The 22830-nt window shown below is 36.5% G+C and overlaps 1 protein-coding gene across 4 annotated transcripts in view; it reads left to right on the plus strand.

The window, feature by feature from the left end:
- Positions 1-22830, plus strand: part of SLC9A8 (solute carrier family 9 member A8) — a 154771-nt gene that overhangs the window by 83342 nt on the left and 48599 nt on the right. For all 4 annotated transcript variants that reach the window (XR_012473487.1, XM_074210230.1, XM_074210229.1 and 1 more), the window contains 3 exons: positions 6854-6997; positions 9846-9983; positions 12732-12838. Coding sequence is in view for 3 of the 4 variants with exons in the window: in XM_074210230.1 (XP_074066331.1) it covers positions 6854-6997; positions 9846-9983; positions 12732-12838 (389 nt within the window). In the remaining variant the exon portion in view is untranslated. The remainder of the gene's footprint in view (positions 1-6853; positions 6998-9845; positions 9984-12731; positions 12839-22830) is intronic.

Raw genomic sequence — 22830 nt, forward strand, 5'->3', positions numbered from 1 at the left:
ATGTCCTAGTACATGGTCAAGTTTTGTATAAGTTCTATGTACTTCAGAGAAAAAGGTATATTCCTTCCTATCCCCATTCAGTTTCCTCCATAAGTCTACCATATCTAATTTTTCTAACAATCTATTTACCTCCCTAATTTCTTTCTTGTTTGTTTTATGATTCGATTTATCTAGATCTGATAGCGGGAGGTTGAGGTCTCCCACTAGTAGAGTTTTGCTGTCTATGTCTTCCTGTAATTCTTTCAGCTTCTCCTCTAAGAATTTGGGTGCTGTCCCACTGGGTGCATATATATTCAATATTGAAATGACTTTATTGTCTATGGTACCTTTTAGGAGGATAAAGTTTCCTTCCTTATCTCTTTTAACGCTATCTATTTTTGCTGCTGCTTTGTCTGAGATAAGGATTGCTACCCCTGATTTTTTTACTTCAGCTGAAGCAAAATATATTTTGCTCCAACCTTTTACCTTTACTCTATGTGTATCTCTCTGCTTCAAATGAATTTCTTGTAAGCAGCATATTGTAGGATTCTGGTTTTTAATCCACTCTGCTATTTTCTTACGTTTTAAGGGAGAGTTCATCCCATTCACATTCAAGGTTATGATTATTAATTCTTTATTGCCCTCTGTGCTATCTTCCCTCTGTTTGTATTTTCCCCCCTTTCCCCACCCTTTTATCCATATTCCCCAGTCTTTTGTTTCTGAAAACCACCCCCTTCAGTGTTTTTGCCCTCCTATATCACACCCTCCCCTTTCTTTCCCCTTTCCCTTTTTCCCTTTTCCCTTCCCTTCCTTTTGTTATTTCCCCCACTCCCCTTCCCTTTCTCTGTCCCCCCTCCCCTTTTCCCCTTTTAATACTTGAAAGGTTAGATGTTTTATAAGTTAACTGAGTATGTGTAGGTTGACTTTAAGCCAAATCTGATGAGAAGAAGATTCAGGTGTTTCTCCTCTGCTCCCTTCTTCCCCACTATTACCATAGGTTTTTTTGTACCTCTTAGTGTAATGAGATTTACCCCATTCAATCCCCTCCCTCCTCCCGTCTCTTCCCTGTCCCCCTTTTTACGGCAGTAGTGTTTTTTTTTACATCCTTCTGTCTAAGTCATAGAAAATGCTGAGTGTCTGTCCCTTCTAGTTCTGTACATTGTGTCGAATAGAGTCAAAATTCCCAAGAGTTATTGGAGTCTTTCTCCCAAGTGGGGTTAAAGCCAGTTACATCCCATTAGATAGTAAGTCTCATGGATAGGTCATGAATGTCCATCATTTCTGGCTAGGTGTATTCTCTCTGTTACAGTTACATTTCTCAAGGTTTATGTGAATCTTTTTTTTTTACCCCCATGCTGGGGTTTAGCCGATTTCAACTTTACTGGATGGCATTTTTTTCCTTTTACCCCACCCCTTTTTTTTTTACCCTTTCATGTGTCTCTTGAACCTCCTGTTTGATGTCCAAATTTTCTGTTTAGCTCTGGTCTTTTCATCAGAAAATTTTGGAATTCTTCCATTTCGTTAAATGTCCATCTTTTTCCCTGGAAGAGAAGGCTCAGCTTTGCAGGCAAGTAGATTCTTGGCTGCATTCCAAGTTCCCATGCTCTTCGAAATATCTCATTCCAGGCCCTTTGTTCCCTTAAAGTTGATGCAGCCAGGTCCTGCGTGATCCTTACTGTGGCTCCTTGATATTTAAATTGTTTCTTTCTGGCTGCTTGCAGGATTTTATTTTCTCTTTTATCTGATAGTTCTGCAATTTGGCCACAACATTCCTTGGTGTTTTCATTTTAGGATCTTTTTCTGGTGGGGATCAATGTACTCTTTCAATAACTACTTTGCCCTCCGATTCCACGATATCAGGGCAGTTTTCCATCACTAGATCCTGTAATATTAAGTCCGGGCTTTTTTTCTCTTCAATGTTTTCAGGAAGTCCTATAATTTTCAGGTTGCCCCTCCTCGATCTATTCTCGAGGTCAGTGGTTTTGTTTATGAGGTATTTTACATTTGCTTCTATTTTTTTATTTTTTATTTTGTTCAACTGACTCTTGCTTTCTCATGGAGTCATTAGTTTCTGTAGACTCCATTATTTTCGGTGTGGGGGAGTTTTCTTCATTAACCTTTTGCAACTGCTTTTCCAATTGGTCAATTCTACTTTCCATTTTACCAATTGAAGTTTTGAGAGAATTATTTTCTTTTTGCATTTGCTTATTGGAGGATCTGAGAGAATTATTCTCATTTTGTAATTGTCCAATTGATGATCTGAGAGATTTATTCTCCTTTTGTGTTTGTCCGGTTGTACTTTCTAAGGTATTAATTGTCTCTCCCAAATTTTTAAGCTCCTTCCTTATTTCTTCAAGGAAGTCTTTCTGTGCTGGAGACCAGATTGTATTCTCCTCAGAGGTTCCAGGTCTCTCTGAGTTGGGGTCTTTCCCTTCCAGGAATTTTTCTATGGATCCACCTTTCCGCTGACCCTTCTTCATTATGCTAAGCCCTTGAGTTGGGGGGGGGGGGGCTGGTTCACCTGGGCTTGAGATCACTGAAGGCTTTACTGAATGCAATTTCTCTGGCTGGCCAGTAGGAGGTGCTGGTTGTCCTCTCTGGAGTGTCTGTGACCTTGGTTGGGAGGCCTTCTCCCTTTGCCCGAAGGCAGGAGTTGGAACTATTGAATTTTTTTGCCTTCAATCAATGGTGGGCTTTACCCTGGCCTGAGGTCATTCCTCAGCTGGGCTGGTTCTTCTGCTCACACACCTGGGCCTGAGGCAGAAGTAGTTTGCCTTTGTTTGAGGAGAGGCCTCTGTGCAATGGAGGTGTGGGCTCAGAGTTTCTCAGACCCGAGAAGCCTAGGGATGGTGTCTGCCGTTCTCCTGAACCAGAACTCTTCCCTCAGCCTGGTCCTGGAGCTCCAGGGGGACAGCACCAACACCAGCACTTCTGCTTCCCCGCGGACCCAAGCCCCTTTCGTCCAGCCCCACCGCTGATCCAGCAAGTCCAGCTCTCGGGCTCTCAGACTCCCATTTCCAATTCAGCTATTAATCTGGCTGATCCAGGGCCGATCCTCCCTTGGAGCCCAGACACACCTGCCCGGATTCCTCCAAAGCTGCTGCGGGAGACAAATCCTGAGGTAGCTGTTCTTTCTCCTGGCTTTTCTTTCTGGGTTTTCTGGTTCGGATTTCTTTTAAGAGGTTTGTTTCATGTGATAGATGGGGAAGAGATCAGGAGACTTTAGAACTGTGCCTGTCTTCTCTCTGCCATCTTGGTCGGAAGTCCTCATGGCCTTCCTTCTTGACAAAATTAATCCTCATTTCCAACACATATCCCCACCCCATCTCCATTAGAAGAATGGAGTGGGAGAGAAAATAAAATTTTTAGTGAAAGGAGCGGCTAGGTGGGTGCAGTGCATAGAGCACCGGCCCTGGAATCAGGAATAACTGAGTTCAAATCCGGCCTCAGACACTTAATAATTACCTAGCTGTGTGACCTTGGGCAAGCCACTTAACCCCGTTTCCCTTGCAAAAACCCCCAAAAAAAAGTTTTAGTGAAAGAAAGTAAATTTAAAAAATAAAAAGCCAACTTGTCCACTTGGAACTTACTCCTTTGAATATTTTCTTCTCCCTTAATACTACCATCTCCCATCTCTAACTCATATCTCTTGCCGTCAATAAACATGTTTAGGTCTCCATCATCCTAAGTACCTTCACTTGACCATTTCATTCACACAGAGTATTGTCTTCCTCATATATATGACATTAAAGAGAATATATTACTATCTGTCTTATAGCCTTGCCCCTTATCTGGGCCCTGAGGGCAAACGGGAGGAAAATCCCTCCCCCCCTTATATGACTGAAATTAGGTATAGAAGGTTGAAGGCTGGGGATTCAGAATGAGGAGACAGGATACAAATTTTACATTAAACAGTGAAACAAATAGGAATCAATTTACATCTCAAGTACAAAGAGCCTTTCATTCCCTTAACAAGTTTCCCAGATTTAATAGCATTAAAAGATTATACAATTTGTTTCTGCTACATTCATAATTCTCTCATAATTCTCTGTATTAGTAGGACCTAGGCACTGGTAAAGAACTCTTTACTTTATAATTGGTGCCCTAGCTACTCCGACTCTCTCCTCTTTTGGTTTTTTTTTTTTATTTTTATTTTTTTTTTAGGTTTTTGCAAGGCAAACAGGGTTAAGTGGCTTGACCAAGGCCACACAGCTAGGTAATCATTAAGTGTCTGAGACTGGATTTGAACCCAGGTACTCCTGACTCCAGGGCCAGTGCTTTATCTACTGCACCACCTAGCCGCCCCTCTCTTTTGCTTTTAGTAACTGCACTGAAGTTATTAAACTTCATTTGAAAGTTCTTCTTAAAGTTTCTTTTCAGAACTTTCAAGCAGTTTTTGAAACTTCATCTTCCTTGCTACTATCCTAGTCTGATTATTTCTGTGAGCTTAATTCTTCTAAAATAGTTTTTAAAAAAACAAATAGGAGGAAAATAGCTCAGTATTTAAAAGATATAAATCATTATCTACCTGACTTGCTGTGTGAACTGATCACATTTTACCTTGAAATATATTTGATTTGAAGACTTTTAGTGAAGAATACAGTGCTTACTTCTAGAGTACCCACTCCACTTTAAGATACCACTCTTTGTAAGATTTTCCTTACTACTGGTTGAAATATTCATATATTTATATATATATATATATGTATGTATATATATATTATTAGGGTTAAAATAAAATGACAGAAAATATAGGTGAGACTTTTTTAAGTTTTATTCTCTAAGATCTTACCTCTATCCTATAGATGGAGACCATTCTGAAGTAATGACCACATGTGAACTGGGAATTAGTTGAACTTTTAAACAAAAACAAAGAATAGGGAAAAATCAGTAATCTTTGTAACCTAACCATAAATAGTTGCACAATATCTCTGACCAAAACTGCTCTTCAAAGATTAACATCCTTATACAATATTATTTGAAAACTCTTGTTGTCTCTTCCTGAAAGGATGGTCTCTCAAAATCCGGTTCATTATCCTCCTAAGTTTGTTAGTAACATTGGGAGAGATACATTGGAGTTGTTAAGGTCTGAGAAAAGTCCCCAATTACGGAACAGAGGCACTTGACACAATGGAGATGCAATAGCAAGGGTTTATTAAACTAGCTCAAGCTAGGGTTCGGTCCTAGGACAGGGCTAGGATCCTGGAACCCCGAGTAAAGTGAGGAGACACCTTATATATGGTTCAGTAGGGGATTTCCAAGCATCTGCTGGTTGTCTTCAGATAGTGTGGCATGTTATCATTGAATGCAGGTCCTCGGGGATGTTCCCCCGTTGCATGGTCCAATAGATGACCAGGAAGAAACTTAGGAGCAGAATTTAGGCAAAAGTTCATAGGTTTTGGAACTCAGGGTCTTACAGAGTATTAATTTCTTTCTCACTCTGACAAGGGAACAGAAATAAGTATCCTCTAAAGAAATCAATCTTTTACCAGGATATACATATATATGTATATACACACTAAAAGATTTATAGATTCGTATACCAATCTCTTTTTCTGTGGGGTTCTTCTTTTCTTTTTTTGGTATATGGAAGTGTTCATATTTATTTATGTTTGTTAAGTTCAGAACAGCAATTAAAATCAGAAAATGGGGAAGGGGAGAGATTTACCTTTTATGGTATCTTCTTTCTTTTCTCTTCTGCTTTCCCCTGTTCTGTGCTTCTAGTTCTGCCCTCTGGGGTCAAGCAAAAGAAGTCGAGTCCCTGCTTGATTCACAATCCTTAACATACTTGAGGACAGCTGTTATGTCCACTATATGTCTAGAGAAAATTGTTTCAAATGAAGTAGCAGAACCCAAATTAAGAGAAGCATCTGTCAGGGTTCCAGTGTGCCATGTCCTGGGCATACCCTTTAGATACTTGCTTTCTAACGGAGGAAGACAGCACTTAAAAAGAAATTGAAAAGAGGAAGAAGGAGAAGGTCATGAAGTTACCAGGCTAGGGGCTTTGTAAAGAAATTTCCAGGAGAAAGGGAGAGCACTGCCTGGAGAGGATTAAAGACTTGGCAGGCCTGGACCTCCACCTGCCTTGCTCACCATGGACGTTCTAAGAAGAACTGTTTGGAGGTTCAGACAGATGGGGAGAGTCAGGAGTGCTTTCTGGAGAGCATGGGTAACAGAAAAATGTTTATCCTATCACAGGAACTTCCTGTCCTGTTCAATTTTAATTACTGCTGGCCTGGTTCAGGGATTTATTCACTCACAACTATTGTATGGATCTTCTAAATTTAATTGCCCCCAGTCTTCATTCTCCACAGTACCTTTTTTCTGTTTATTATTTCCTTTTTCTCTTGTACATAACTTGCTCTGCATATATTTGTTTCCATGTTTTTTCTCCTACTACATTGTGAGCTCCTTGAGGGCAGGGACTGTCTTTTGCTTTTTTATATATCCTCAGCATAGCACAATGCCTAGCATATAATAGGTGCTTAATAAATATTCATTGATTGATTTATGGGTTCCTATTACACTTTTTTTTGCTGTAAATCTTTCAAAGTCCCCAATGTTAGATAGGGTTGAAAAACTGGCATGTCAAAAGAGTAAGACCTGACTAAGCTTTGCTTATTTGTGTACTTGTTCTATTCTCCTTTCTACTACTCTCATCCATTTAGACTATGATCTTGAGGGTAGGAACTATGTATCTCAGTGTCTAATGTTCCTCATTACCTGACAGTCTTTTGAACAAATGCTATGCAGCTATTCATATTATATCTTCTTTTTGAACTATCCTTTGGATTTGATAGTTGGAATACAAACTGTTGTTCATGGTACATGCCTTGTGAGAAAATTTCCCCCTTTTGTCTCTTTTTTCTTACAGTTTTGCATTTGGCTCCTTGATATCTGCTGTTGACCCAGTAGCTACTATTGCTATTTTCAATGCACTTAATGTGGATCCAGTTCTTAACATGTTAGTGTTTGGAGAAAGCATTCTCAATGATGCAGTCTCTATCGTTCTGACCAAGTAAGTTTGTATTTGTGAAGGAGAAAAACTAAAATTACTGAACTAAACAATATCTGAAACCAGACAACTGTTATTTCCAAGTCATTATGTTAATTGTATAGTCACATTACTTGTAGAATTATTTGCAAGAATGTAGTAGACATTGTTTCATTATTGCCATCAGTTTAAGAGTTAAGATCCTATAAAAGGAAAGTGTTAAAAATAAAACAGCAGTTTCCAGTGATACACATAAGAAAAACAGTTTTTTTAGTAGAATGATAAAACTTTGTATAGCAGCTCATAGGGTCTTGCCCATTAATTTCCATAAAATGTCTCACAAATATTGCTATAGGAGAAACTGAGGAGTCATCATCAAGAAAAGGAAATGAATTATTGGACCATTTAAAATTTATTCCCTGAATACTGGTTTGCTCATTTCAGTAACATGTTGTAGAGGAAAGAGCAAGATTGGTAGACCTTAAATTCAAGGGTTTTCTCTGCCACTAATTTACTGTATGACTTAAAGTAAATCCTTTAGCCTCTTTAGTCCATAGGTTTTGTTTTTTGTTTTTATCTGCAGAATGAGGGAAGGGTGGTTGTTGTGATGATGCTCCTCCCTTCCATTTCTAAGACATAATGTCCTATTGTTGCTGGAGGATTGGTGTCACCAATTAAGATTTAAAGGTTCTTACAAGTGAAAGAATTTACATTGAAAGTTTAGGATCCGGAGGCTAGGTGGCGCAATGGATAGAGCATCAGCCCTGGAGTCAGGGGGACCTGAGTTCAAATGTGACCTCAGACACTTAATAATTACCTAGCTGTGTGGCCTTGGGCAAGCCACTTAACCCCATTTAGCTTGCAAAAACCTAAAAAAAAAAAGTTTAGGATTTATTATCACAAGCCTGCAAAGTTTAAGATTAAAACTTTTTCTCCTCCTGAAGAGTCAGGAAGCGGCTTGAAGACAGATTAAATAGCAAAGAACCAGGCCAAGTAGAAAAAGAAAAGGAAAAGGAAACTAGCCAGGAGACCTGGCTGAGAAGGAAAGGAGAGACAGCTGTAAGGGCTGGCTTAGTCTGGTCACATGGCATAGAGGTTGTTGATTCTCCACCAGGCCCAGGCCAGGAGCACAGGAGCATGTGGCACTCACTATCTTAGGAAGAGAGAAAGACAGAGACAGAGAGAGAGAATGCCAGCCATAATTGCAGGACAAAGGTAGGGTGAAGAAGAAATGACTTCTCTTCCTGTCTGACTTAAATGCCCTTCTATAGTGCATTTCTGTAGTGGCTTGGATAAGAGTGCTTGAGGAAGTGCTCAGCACCAGGATTCAGGTGTTCTCAAATAGGCAAGCTGGTCTTTTACGTGCATGACCTCTCTCTAATTCCAACATGTCATTTCCTGTGGAAGATGATTATCACTCCAATGCAAGCTTGACACATCAATGGTCAAAGTCAGGTAGACTGGAAACTGGAAGCTGGAGGAGGGGGATCAAACTGAGGTCCCTCCTATCTCAATGAATTCACATTTAACAATGGAGTCACTTTAAACAAGAAGGAGCCCCCCAGACAGGCACAGACAATAGTTTTCCTTCTACAAAATTTGTTTCCAATCACATCTCCTGAACTTTACTCCCTGTGTCACTGTTTTATCTTGCTTTGTCTGGTGTATGTGGAAAGGAGAGCAAAAGCAAAGATCCTGAAGCTCTAATTCCATTTCTTTTACTTTTAGGAAATAGAATTGTAGACAGTTAAAACTTATTAAATTGTCGATGTTTCAGAGTTCTCTAGGAAGTTAAGATACAATTGCTTTGACTTGTTTCAAAGGTTATTCCAACAAAGTTGCCATGTATTCCTTTATTTTTGAAGGAGTGTGCTTATTTAGTTATTTTTAAGAGGTACATTTCAAAAATAACAGTCTGGCAAGTGATCCTATTCAACTTCTTAGGAAGTTGAATTTTGGCATCATTGTACATTTTCTCCCTTATAACCAGCAGTAAGTTGCTAGTATTTGTTTCTCTTGCATTATTTTAGTTTTTCAGTACTTCAAGGATTTTTGTATTAACCTTCATTAAATTCCTTTCAACTTTTGATTTATTACTATGAAGGTTCAAGTCTTTTAACTTTTCTATCTGAATTCATTTGTTCTCTTCAGCCAAAGCTTAATTTAAGCACATTGGAGTGAATTTTATCACAGACTTAATTGTCATTTTTTTCTTTAAGCTTTGAGAATCCTAATATTATTAAATAAAATATGTTAAAATATTGAATCAGAAAGGATAAGGGAATGGCTAGTCTAGGTAAATTTGTACCATGCAGGAATTCTTTTTTGTATCAAGAAAGGAGACCATAGGGGCGGCTAGGTGGCGCAGTGGATAAAGCACCAGCCCTGGAGTCAGGAGTACCTGGGTTCAAATCCGGTCTCAGACACTTAATAATTACCTAGCTGTGTGGCCTTGGGCAAGCCACTTAACGCCATTTGCCTTGCAAAAACCTAAAAAAAAAAAGAAAAAAGAAAGAAAGAAAGAAGGGAGGGAGGGAGGGAGGGAGACCTGAACTCTAGTTTTAGAATTGTCTTAATTACCTTTTTGATCTTGGGTAAGTTACCTGTCCTTATTGAGTTCCTTCCTTGTAAAGTGAGAGTGTTGGATAAGACTTTGAGAGCTGCATTTGGCTTTGACTCCCCTGCCCCCCTTTTTAAAAAGGATTCTTTTAGCTCTAACATGAGCAGCATTAAGTCCCTTCCAGTCCTGCCATTCTGTGAGGCTCTGAAATTCTGTTTTAAAGTATTATTATAGGTTCTTTTTTCCTTTAGTGCCTTGGAAAGTACCTTTCTAATTTCTTTATTTTTCCCCCCATTTCCTTTGAATTGTTAGCACAGCTGAAGGCTTGACAAGAAAAAATATGTCCGATGTCAGTGGGTGGCAGACTTTTCTACAAGCCCTTGGTTACTTCCTTAAGATGTTCTTTGGCTCAGCTGCACTTGGCACTCTCACAGGGCTCATTTCTGCACTAATATCCTTTGGAAGCAATATATTTTTCATTTTCATTTTTTAAGCCATCTTTTAATGTTACTTAATTGTGCCTATTTAAAACAAATCAAGGTTTTGTTTAAGGTATAATTTTGGTATGCTCTTATTTGATTTTACTAATATTTAAATTAATGACTGAGCTATTTTAAATTTGTCACCTAAAGGCAGCTTGGGATCATAAAACAGGGCATTGCTTTAAAATTTGGCTCTGAGGTTTCCTTGAGATTATGGGCAAGTTACTTTACTTTTCTTAACCTTAATTTCCCCATCTATAAAATGAGGAAAATAATACCTCTGCTACTTAGAAAGAGTTCTTGTGAGTATCAAATGAGGAATAGATATAAAGTACTTTACAAACCCCAAATCAGTATATAAAAGGCAGTGTTCTAGTAGTTAAAACATAATTAGGTTGCCATTTTATAAATTTTATAATTCCAGTGAGATAATTTATGTCTTCTAAAAACTCATTTCTTGTTTAATTACATTTTAGATATAATTAATTTTTATGTATTCCAGCTTTCATGTCCATGAAAAAAAGAAAACTTATTTGAAAATGTTAACTCCCTCAAAAATTACCACATGAAAATGTTGTCTCAAAATGTTTAAAAAATAAATAGTAAATTTATTTTTTAAAAAAAGGTAATATTGTCTTTTAGGCTATGAGCATGGGTTTGTAAAATAAATTGCATCTGAACTATTTTCATATTTAGTTAAGAAAAGCCTGTGAGTCTTTACCTAGATAAGGAGAGATGTTTGTTTACAAAAGATAATTTTTATTCTTTGTTGCTTTATATAAAGTTTATTGCTTATATATTTATTTATATTTATATAAAGTTTATCTATAAAACAGAACCAATTGACAGTCCATTTGTAGGCCTGCCTGGTGCTAAGGGGTGGCAAGCCACCTAAGCCATCTTGTTAGACAGTTTGTTTTGAAATTGCAACAGATTGTTTTGTCATGGATAACTGCTGACACTTTTTCTGTGACCTAATTTTTCAAAAAGTCTAAAAAAGGATTTTCAAATTGTCTGAATTTATTTCAGTGTTTCAAAAATTTGTTTATTTTATTGGTATGGATGAACCCTCCACTGATGTAAATCATAGGTCTTCTCTGACCTGGGACCAGTAAAAGTAGATGGATGAAAAGAAAATTTTTTCAGCTTCTCATTCTCTTTTTCATACTGTTTTGATAGAAAGCTATTTAGCTAAGTAATTGGCTGCTAGGAGATAGAGAAAATCTAGAGTGAGTGAATGAGTGTATAAGAGAATGTGTGGGTGTGTGGGTATGTGGGTGTGACAGAGAGAAAGAGAAAACTAAGAGGAGAAATAGAGAGAAAAGAAAGAGATGTATATGAACAAGGGCTAAAGAAAATTTTATTGTAAAAAAGTCCTCTATCAGAGAGGGTTAGTTCTAGAGATTTCCCAAGAATAAGGAGAAAAGTCACAAATAGATATAGACAATGAATTATATGAAAGAAACACAGGGTATAGTAGAAAGAACACTAGATTGGGGATTAGTTACTACTCAGTGCTTCCCCTTAACCCTGCATAGCCTCAGTTTCAAATGAAATTATGTAAATAAAGCAATTTATAAACTATATAGCACTAAAATAAATGTGATTATTATTATTGTTATTATAAAATGTTTTCAGACTAGAGTTTATTGCCTATTAGAGGTACTCATTCTGCCAAAATCAGAAGACTACAAACGTAAAACCTTATAGATAATGCAAGATATACTTATTGTCATTTGATCCCCACGACCATTCTTTTTTTTTCTATTTTTAATTAGTTTCTTTGTTAAATCAGTTGCTTCACAAAAATCCTTTATAAGACAACAATCCAAGAAAAACAATGTTACTAGTATTCACATTTTAAAGATTGTCAGTTTCATAGACCCAAATATATTTAAAACAAAGATTTCTGGAATATTTTTGTCACTATCTGCCAGAGACAGCCCTCTATATGGACAAAAATTTGCATGATAAATCCAAATCCCACAACCATTCCTTTAAGGTTGATATTGTTATGTTGAATTTGTATTATCCCCATTTTTACAGGTTATCTAATATAATCCTTCCCTGAATCATGACTACCTATTTAACTGGAGATTATTCATCCTCCAGTTAAAGACCTGTAGAACTGAACTCTTAAGGTACTAATATAAGAGAGTGAGGTAAAGGACCTTGAACTTTCAAGCAGCCCTGGTTCTGTGGGTTATGTGGTACATCGGAGATAATCTGAACCAGCAGCCCAAGCAAGTACAGGTTTCTTGTATCTTCCATGTATGGTGTTGACTCTTTCATGACATTAGTTGTGTTCCATCTCTTATTTTATAAAAGAGAAAACTTAAAGCAGAGACATTAAATGATTTTATAAGATCACACAAGTAGTAAGTAGATTAAGTAGTAGACCTAGACTTTGAATCCAGGTCTTGAGATATTCCTTATCTTGATTTCCATTATTTGAATTCAGACTGATTTTGGGTTATTTGTTTTCTTTTTTAAAGATCTCAAAGATCTGAATGTTTTATTTACAGTATTCTTTGCATCCCTTTCTCTAACATTTAATTTCCTTCCAAAGTTAAATTAAATGACTCTCAGCCACTCTTTTTCAGTTGTAACCTAGGAATGTTCTGAAATCTTTAATATCTAATTATTGTTCCTCTAGAGGATAAAAACAGCAGTTGCATTGTTCCTGGGTTCTTTTTCCCTAACATTTGGTGCTTCAAGTATTAAAGCATATTGATTTAAGGAAGACGCCTTCCTTGGAGTTTGGAATGATGATTATCTTTGCATATCTTCCTTATGGACTTGCAGAAGGCATCTCTCTATCAGGTAATGAAATTAAATCAATAAGATATGAACTCTGAGTTGATTTTCTAGGACTTTTATTGGAGTAGAACTATCATCCATATAGCTAAATGCTGATAATAAAATGCTTGTTCAGAGTTTGGGGCACAATTGCAAGCTTTGTACAAGGCTTAAAAAAGGAATTGAACCCAAGACCTAGAACTTCCTAGCTATTTAAGCAAAAAAGGGATATGAGAGATCATCTGAGGCTCAAAGAAGTTAATGCTCATGATCATATAGTCAGTCAAGAAGCATTAAGTAAGCTCTTATTATGTGCCTAGAAATAAGTATGCTAAGGGGATACAAAGATAATACAAGAAATAGGAATTGTAGCTCATATTTCTGTAGTGTTTTGAAGTTCACAAAGTGTTATTTTCACAACTCTGTGGGTTAAAAAAATAATGCATCAATTATTGTCCCCATTTTATATTTGAGGAAACTGAGGCTCAGAGATATAAAATGACTTTTTCAAATTCACAGAGCATGTAAATGTCAGAATTAGGACTTTAAACTCAACTCTCTTGGCTACCAAGTTCAATGTACTTCCATAATCTCTAATAGAAGCAAAAGATTAAGACACATTTGACTTGGAGGATAGGACACTGGTCATGAAGTCAGGAAGTCCTGGGTTGCCTTTTGATCCTTTTTAGCATTATGATCCTGGTCAGATCACTCCATTTTTTTAACTCAGTTTTCTTATTTGTTAAAAATGATAGAAATGGACTTAGTGGTCTCTAAAGTTCCTGCCAGCTCTAAATCAGTAATCCTGTGTTTTCTGATTGGAAATCACCAGGCACTGAAATATGATATATGTTAAACATTTTACAGTGAGGATAAAAACATAAAACTGGCAGTCAGAAGATCTAGATTTCAGTCTTAGTTTTCATACCTAATAACTTTATAAATATATGCAAATCAGAACCCTTATACCTTATGCCTAAATCCAGTGACCTTGTCACAGTCCTCACTCTAGATTTTTTTGACATTAAAAATAATTTAGTTCCAAATTCTTTATATCCCTCCAGTCTCTCTTCCACCCACTGAGAAGGCAAATATTATGTCAGTTTATACATATAAAAGCATGCAAAACATTCCATAATATCCTTGTCAGAAAAAAAGCAAGGTAAAGAAAAGAATATTGGAAAATTTTATTTCAGTTTGCTCTCAAGAGTTCATCAGTTTTCTTTCTGGAGGTGGATAGCATTTTTCTTTTCTTTTTCCTTCCCTCCTTCCCTTTCTTCTCTCCCAGGGTCACACAACAAGTCAAGTTTTTAATTCAGATTTGAACTCAGGTCTTCTTGACTCCAGGTCCATGGTCTAGACACTGCATCATTTAGCTTTGAACTTCTTCCCCTTCTTGAATACTTCATAATTATCTCGGATCATTGTATTGATCAAAATGAATGTTTTTCACAGTTGATCATTATTACATTATTGCTGTTACTGTGTGTAATGATTTCCTGGTTCTGCTCACTTAATTTTGTGTCAGTTAAAATAAGTCTTTTCAAATTTTTCTAAAACTATTCTCTTCTTCTCATCTTACAGCACAATAATCAGTAATGTTCCATCACAATCATATACCATAACTTGTTTAGCCATTCTCCAATTGATAGTCATCCCCTCAATTTTCAGTTCTTTGCCATCACAAATATGTTTTTTACCTGTAGCTTTTTGTATTTTTGTTCCCTGGGCTCCAAACTTAGTAGTGGTATTGCTGGGTCAAAGGGTTTACTCAGTTTTATAGCCCTTTGAGCTTTGTTCAAAATTATTCTCCAGAAGAATACCATCCATATCCAGAGAAAGAACTGTGAAATTTAAACAAAGGCCAAAGATTATCATTTTCAATTTTTTTAAAAAGTCATTTTATGTATTACATTATTTTGCTATCTCTAATATTTTCTTTCTTCCTTAAGGACATATTTTTTCTCTCAACACATTCAAATTTGATATATGCATATCATGGAAATAAATATAAAGACTATCAGACTGCCTTCTATTGGCGGGGAAGGGAGGAAAAAATTGTAAAATTCAAAATTTTGCAAAAAAAAGATTGGTAGAAACTACTATTGTATATTAATTGGAAAACAAATAAAATATTTATATTAAAAAATCATTCTCCAAAATAATTTCACTCTACCAGGATTTTCCTTAGTGTTCATATTTTTACACATTTCTTTCCTGCATTTCTGATCAAAGTGAGGTGGTACCTCATAGTTATTTTAATTTGTATTTCTCCAATTAAAAGTGATTTAAGGGGCAGCTAGGTGGCACAGTTGATAGATCATCAACCTGGAGTCAAGAGTTCCTGAGTTCAAATCCAGCCTCAGATAATTGTCTAGCTGTGTGACCTTGGGCAAGTCACTTGACTCCATTGCCTTAAATAGAAATAAAAAAAGTTTTTAAGTGTTCTGAATAATATTTTATTTTTCCAATTACATGTAAAAGCAATTTTAATGTTCTTTTTAAAATTTTGAGTTCCAAGTTCTCTTCTCCACAATTTAATGTGTTATACATATATAGTCATGCAAAACTATTTCCATGATGTGAAAGAAACACAAATTTTAAAGAAAACACACACAAAATAGCTAAAAATAGTACACTTTGCTCTGTATTCAGACTCCATCACTTCTTTCTCTGGAAGTGATAGCATGTTTCATCACAAGTTCTTTGGAATTGTCGTGGATCATCGTATTGCTGAGAATAGCCAAGTTATTCACAGTTGATCATTGTACACTATTGCTATTACTACAATATTCTCCTGCTTCTGCTTAATTTAGCCTTGTTTCAGATCATTTAAGTCTTTACAGATTTTTACAAGAATAAACTTATCATTTCTTATAGAATAAAAGTATTCCATTATAATCATATAGTACAACTTGCTCAGCCATTCTCCAATTAATGATCATCCCTTTGATTTCCAAAAGAGCTGCTATAAGTATTTTCTATATATGTAGATCCTTTTCCCTTTTTTTGAATGTCTTTGGAATATAAACCTAGCAATGGCATTTCTGGATCAAAGGATATGCATACTTTTATAATCCTTTGGACATAGTTCCAATTTGGACCAGCATGGACCAGTTTACAATTTCAACAACAGTGCATCAGTGTCCCAATTTTCCTACATCCTTTCCAACATATATGATTTTCCTTTTCTTTCATATTGGTCAATCTGATGGGTATGAGGTGGAACCTCAGAGTTCTTTTAATTTTCATTTCTATACTCAAAAGTAATTTAGGAAATTTCTTCATATGACTATTGATAGCATTGATTTCTTCTGAAAACTGCCTGTTCATATCCTTTAACCATTTATTAACTGGAAAATGGCTTTTTACTTTTGGAAATCAGGCCAGATTCCCTTGATATTTGAGAAATGAAGTCTTTATGAGAGAAATTTGCTGTAAATTATTTTTACTATTACTTCATTGTCTGATAGTTTTTCACAAAATATAATTTCCCTGGGGCATCTAGGTGGCGCAGTGGATAAAGCACTGGCCCTGGAGTTAGGAGTACCTGGGTTCGAATGCAGTCTCAGACACTTAATAATTACCTAGCTGTGTGGCCTTGGGCAAGCCACTTAACTCCATTTGCCTTGCAAAAAACCTAAAAGATATATATACATATATATATATAAAATTTCTCTGATTATTTCTTTTAATTAGGTCTGTTTTTTGCTGTTGCTCTATCTGAGATCATTGCTACCCTGGCTTTTTTACTTCAGCTGAAGCAAAGTAGAGTCTGTTTCAGTGCCTTATTTAAGCTCTGTATGTGAACTTCTGACTCTGTGTATGAGCTTTTGACCCTTTTTTCTGGATATTCTATTTTTCTTCAGATTTTCTCACCTCTCTCCCGATTTTTTTTCTTCCGTTTTCATTCTTCTTTGCTGGATTAGGCAATACATTTTTATTAAACCCCTACTATATACAAGCACTTGATTAAGCACTGCATATCATCATACATGTCCCCTTCCTTAGCTATAGGCATATCCCAAGGCTCTTCCTTGAGTCTTTTTTTTTCCTATTAAGTAGCCTCTCTTAGGGATCTCATCATCTCCCATGGGTTCAGCTATATAGATGCTTAATCTCTCTCCTGAACCACATTCCCATATCATTATTCCCCTATTGGATGTCTTCATTTGAATGTCCCATTTGCATCTCACAACATGTTTCTCTAAACATTTCTCTTTTTTTTGGAGAGACGACTATCCTTCTAGTCATCCAGATTTAAAGCTCAGAGTCATCTGAAACCATTCACCTTCCCTGATTACTGCCCTTACTAAGTCTTGTTGATTCTGTATGTTTTTCTCATAGCCAACACACTAGTTCAGATACTCATTAGGTTTGCCTGACCTTATAAGAGAACACATTATTTAAAATTTCCTTTATGTTTTTTCCTCATTTCTCATGATTTTCTTCCCCCTTCGTTCTAATGCCTCTTTCCTAACATGACTAATATGGAAATGTTAAACACAATTATACATGAACAATTTTTACCAGATTGTTCTCTGCCATGGGGAGGGGTAGGGAAGGGAGGGTGGTAGAAAAATGTGGAATTTATAAACTTGCAAATGGATGAATGCTGAAAACTATCTTTACATGTAAATGGAAAAAATACAAACTTGTCAACTCAAGCATGTATAGCTTCATACAATCTGGCACACACTTAGCTTTCTTTTTTTTTTTAATTTTATTACTATCTTTGGATTGCACAGCACAGATCTTTCTGCATATAACTCCCTTCCCCAGTTTAAACCAAATGAGCAACAGCAACTGTGGAAAAATATGGAAGTAACTTGTAACAAAACAAAAACAACTGAGAGACTACCTTTCTAGATACTTATTGCTTCTCTTCATACATTTCTTTATTCTAACCAAATTGACCCAAATTCAACATTCCATCTCCCATTTTTGTGCCCTTGAACTGGTTGCCTCCTTGTCTAGCATGTAATTTCTTCTCAGCTCTGAGAAGAAATTCTCACCTGTCATAGAATCTTTCATTTTCTTCAATGTTGACCTAGGGTGCTGTTTCCTAAGAGAAGATTTTTCTGATCCCCTTATAATTAGTGCTTCCCCTACTTAAATTATCTTGTACTTTTTGTATCTTGTATTTTTTTAACTATGGAAAATTATGAGTAGGTACAATAGAAATCATTGGACTTATATAGTCAAGAAACAAACAATCTCTGCCCTCAAAGTGTTTACCTTTCACTAGTAAGTTAGAATAGATAATTTGCAAGATGCTTAAGATGTTTTTCAACTAGACAGTTGATAGTGTAATGGTTATAGTGTACTAGGCCTTTAGTCAGGAGGGCCTGAATTCAAAACTAGTTTTAGAGACTTGCTAACTGACACTAAACAAGTCCTAACACCTACATTGCAGGATTGTTGTTAGAATCAAATGAGATAATATTTGTAAAAGTGCTTGGTATAGTATCTGGCACATAGTAGGTTCTCTATAAATATTATTCATTTTTTTAAACCTTCCCTAATTTCTATGATTTTCTAATTTTTTATATTTAAGGTATAATTTTATTTTTTATTGTATCTTTTTATTTTTTATTTACATTTTTATTTATACATTACTAAAATAGTTTTGTAAGAGTAAACATAATCCCCCCTTCCCCCACAAAAATATAAAACCTCACAAGAAATAGTGAAAGAAAGAAAAAAAATGTGCTTCAGTCTGTGTTCAGATACTATCAGCTCTGTCTCTAGGGTGGATGGCATTCTTTATCATAAGTCCATCAGAGAAGTTACTTTCATATTTTTCCATAGTTGCTATTGCTGATTGTAATTCCCTCTTTCCACTCTTTCCCACTACCATTTATTATTTTTCTCTCTCCTTTCACTCTGGCCTTCTTCAAAAGTATGTTGTGGGGTAGCCTAGTAGTTCAGTGGACAAAGCACTATCCCTGGGGCCAGGAGGCCCCAAGCCCACATCCTACCCCAGAGACCAAGCAACTACCCAGCCACAAGGTCCTGGATAGGCCACCTAATCCCACCACCTTGCTAAAAGTAAAAAAGAAAATGTACTATATCTTACTATCTTCTCCCATGATCCACCCTCTCCTCTATCACCTACATCCCCCCTCCCCTTTCTCTCCTTTCTCTCTTTTTTCTTCTAGATTTCTTTTTTTTTAAGATTTTTTTTTCAAGGCAGTGGGGTTAAGTGGCTTGCCCAAGGCCACATGGCTAGGTAATTAAGTGTTTGAGGTCAGATTTGAACCCAGGTACTCCTGACTCCAAGGCCAGTACTCTATTCAAGGCACCATCTAGCCACCCCTTCTTCTAGATTTCTATACCCTATTGAGTAGATATGTTGTATCCTCTCTGAACCTTTTCCAATGAGAATGTAGCCTCCCTCATTCCCCCTCACCTTCTCCCCTTCCATACCATTACAAAAGCTATTTCTTGATTCTTTTACATAAAATATTCTCCTTCTCCTTTCCCTTTCTCCCAGCACATTTCCTTTTTACCCATTGATTCCATTTTTACAATATATTATACCTTCAAATTCACCTCCCTATCAATATCTTCTCTCCATGTAGGAATATACGCAGTTCAACATCATTAAAACCCTCATAATTTACCGTTCTCATCCATTCTCTCTATTCACCTGAGTCCTGAACTTGATCAAACTTTCTGTTCAGCTCTGGCTGTTTCAATGGGAACATTTGAAATTTCCCTGTTTCACTGAAAGTCCATCTTTTCCCCTGGAAGAGGATGTTCAGTTTTTCTGGGTAGCTGATTCTCAGTTGCATTTTAAGCTCTTTTGCCTTCCAGAATATTATATTTCAAGCCCTATGAGCCCTTAATGTAGACACTGCTAAGTCCTGTGTAATTCTGACTCCAGTACCATGATATTTGAATTGTTTACTTCTGGCTGCTCGTAATACTTTCTGTTTGACTTGAGAGTTCTGGAACTTAGCTATAATATTTCTGGAGGTTATTCTTTTTGGATCTCTTTCAAGAGGAGATTGGTAGAATCTCAATTTCTATTTTGCCCCCTACTTCTAGGATATCGGAGCAGTTTTTCTGTAGAGATTTTTTTTTAAATGAAGTCAAGGCTCTTTTCCTGATCATGATTTTCAGGTAGCCTAATAATTTTTAAATTGTCTCTTCTGCATCTGTTTTCTAGATCTGTTGTTTTTTCAATGAGATATTTCATGTTTCCTTCTAGTTTTTCATTCTTTTGGTATTGTTTTATTGTTTCACAATTCCTCTCAAAGTCATCAGCTTCTTATAGTTCCATTCTACATTTGAAGGATACGTTTTCTTCAGAGAGCTTTCTTATCTCCTTTTCTGTTTGGACAATTCTGCTTTTTAAGGCATTCTTCTTCTCATTTTTGGACTGCTTTTTCCACTTGACCTAAACTAGTTTTCAACGTGTTGTTTTCTTAAGCATTTATTTTTGGATCTCCTTGACTAAGCTGTTGACTTGGTTTTCATGTTTTTCCTGCCTTTCATTTCTCTTCCCAATTTTTCCTCTACTTCCCTTACTTGATTTTCAAAATCTTTTTTTGAGCTCTTCCATAGCCTGAGCCCAACTTCTATATTTCTTGAAGGCTTTGGATACAGAAGCTTGGACTTCATCATCTTCTGAATGTGTCTTTTGATCCTCCATAAGACCAAAGTAATTGTCTATGATCAGGTTCCTTTTTTTCCTGTTTACTCATTTCTCCAGCCTGTGCCCTTGTTTTGGGGTGTGCTTCCTGAGCTTTTGAGTATTATTGGGACACCACCATCAGGACCTCAGTTCCTTTACAGTCTTTTGAGAGGCTCTGACTGCTCTCTTGACCTGTGCTCTGGTCTGTAGATGACCACAAGCATTCCCCTCTGCCCTGGAACTGTGAGGAGCATCTCTGCTCTGTGGCAGTGGCGGGGGAGGGGGGGCCTAGACTGTGACAAGGGTCTGAATATGGAGAAAGCACAAGAATTCTGAACCAGGGACAGAGGAGAGACCTTGACAGTCTCTACCAACCCTTTCCTTTTGTGGGCTGAGTGCTCTGAGAGCAGCTACTGGGCTGATCCATGCTGGGCAGCTCCACAGGTCTGCTTCTGTTTCCTGGGGTCTGGGCTGTGCTGAGGGCCATGGCTGCACTGGGGGCCATGGCTGCACTGGTGACCACAGCTGCACTGAGGACCACGGCTACACTGAGGGCCAAGTTGGCCTGGGCTTTGTGCTCCCTCTGGCAGAGGTTTCCCCATTGATCTTCCAAGTTGTGCTTAGTGTTCTCTAGGTTGGCAGGTCAGAAAACTGCTTCTGTTGCCTTGAGCTGGCACTCCCAGAGACCTGGGCACCCCACTGACTATTCCCGAAAAGCTGGATCTCCTTTGCTCTGGCATAGCAATACTGGCTGTGCTGCCACCCCCTCTCAAAAATTTAGTTCTGTCTTTCAAAAATTTAGTTAAAGTCATAATTTTAAGGTTTTTGAAATATTTTGGAGAGAGGTCCTGGAAAAGCCTGTTCTCATGCTGCCATCTTAGCTCCACCTCTGAAGTTAAAACTGATTTTCTAATTTTGAAAAAAGTTAAGTAAGTTACTGCTTTAAAATTGCTTGAGTTTTTCTGAAGTATTGAATTTTAGTACAAGGAAAGAATAGTGGAGCCATATTTTTATTTATGAACTAAATTCACAATCTTATTCAAACAGGCATTTTTTCATTTGAAAATTAGAGTGCAGATTTTTGAAAAAAAAGAAAGCTCCAAAATACTAAGATTGAAGATCCATGGGACTTGAAATTCTAAAGTATTATGGCAGCTCAGGAGTCAATAAAAGTCACTGTGTAATTTTTTTTATTCCTGCTATTTCGTTACATATTTTTAAATTGATGTATGTATGCTTTATGACCCATAATTTAAAAATGACTTGCGTTCCTCAGATTTTGCTATCAGAATGCATTGAAGGTAGCAGGGGATTGGAATAAAATATTTTCTAAGTCTTTTTTTTTAACCCAAAGGAATTTTCTTTGCCTTGATAAATACTTCCTAATAACACCATATAGTCAACAAGGGAGAAAGTAAATGAATTTATAATTTTCTATCATTATTAGTGTTGTCTTTACTCATTTCTCCTAATTCATCATTCATGATTTTAGGATTCATTTCAGTCAGTGAATATTTATTAAATTCTATTTTCCAGATACTGTACAAAGTACAGGGAATACAGTAATAATAATAGCTGACATTGATATATACATCTTAAAGTTTTCAAAATGCTTTATTTATAGCATATCATTTCATCCTCAACAACTGGGGAAATAGGTGAGATCAAATGACTTGCCCAAATACTTAGACAAAAAAAACAAGATTAAGAGAGATCAAATAACTTGCCCAAATACTAACCAGGCACCATTAATAAGTATTTGGAATAGAATTTGAACTTGTATCTGACTCTAAACCCAACACTGCCTTCTACCCAAAAAAGGGGGAAAAGCTCCTATCCTTAAAGAAGTTATATTATCTAATTTGGAGATATGTATAGAATTAAATGTATAAATAACATATACAAAATGAATATAAATGGTTTTTGGAGGGCATCTGGAGTGATCAGGACAAGACTTCATGTAGAACATAACATTAGAGTAATCTTAAAAAAAATTCACAGATTCTAAGAGGTATAGGTGAAAAGGGCATAATTATAGGAATAACAGCCAGCTAGTGAAAATGCACAGCAACAAAAGATGGAATGGTTTATATGCCTATATTAGAAAAGTTGGAAGGATCCAGTTGTGAAAAGTTTTGATATCTTACAAAGAAATTGATAATTTGATCCTTGAGGCAACAATCAGCCAGCCATTAGAGTTTGTTGAGGTGCGCAAAGCATATAACATGACGCTTAACAGCAACATGGGGGTGATGATCAACCTTAATGGACTTGCTCATTCATCAGCATTTTGGGGTATCTGTGATGGAAAATACCATATGTATCCAAGAGAAAGAATTGTGGAGTTTGAACAAAGACCAAAAGACTGTTACCT

The sequence above is a fragment of the Macrotis lagotis genome, chromosome 1, assembly GCF_037893015.1.
Source record: "Macrotis lagotis isolate mMagLag1 chromosome 1, bilby.v1.9.chrom.fasta, whole genome shotgun sequence".
In the NCBI taxonomy this organism is placed as follows: Eukaryota; Metazoa; Chordata; class Mammalia; order Peramelemorphia; family Peramelidae; genus Macrotis; species Macrotis lagotis.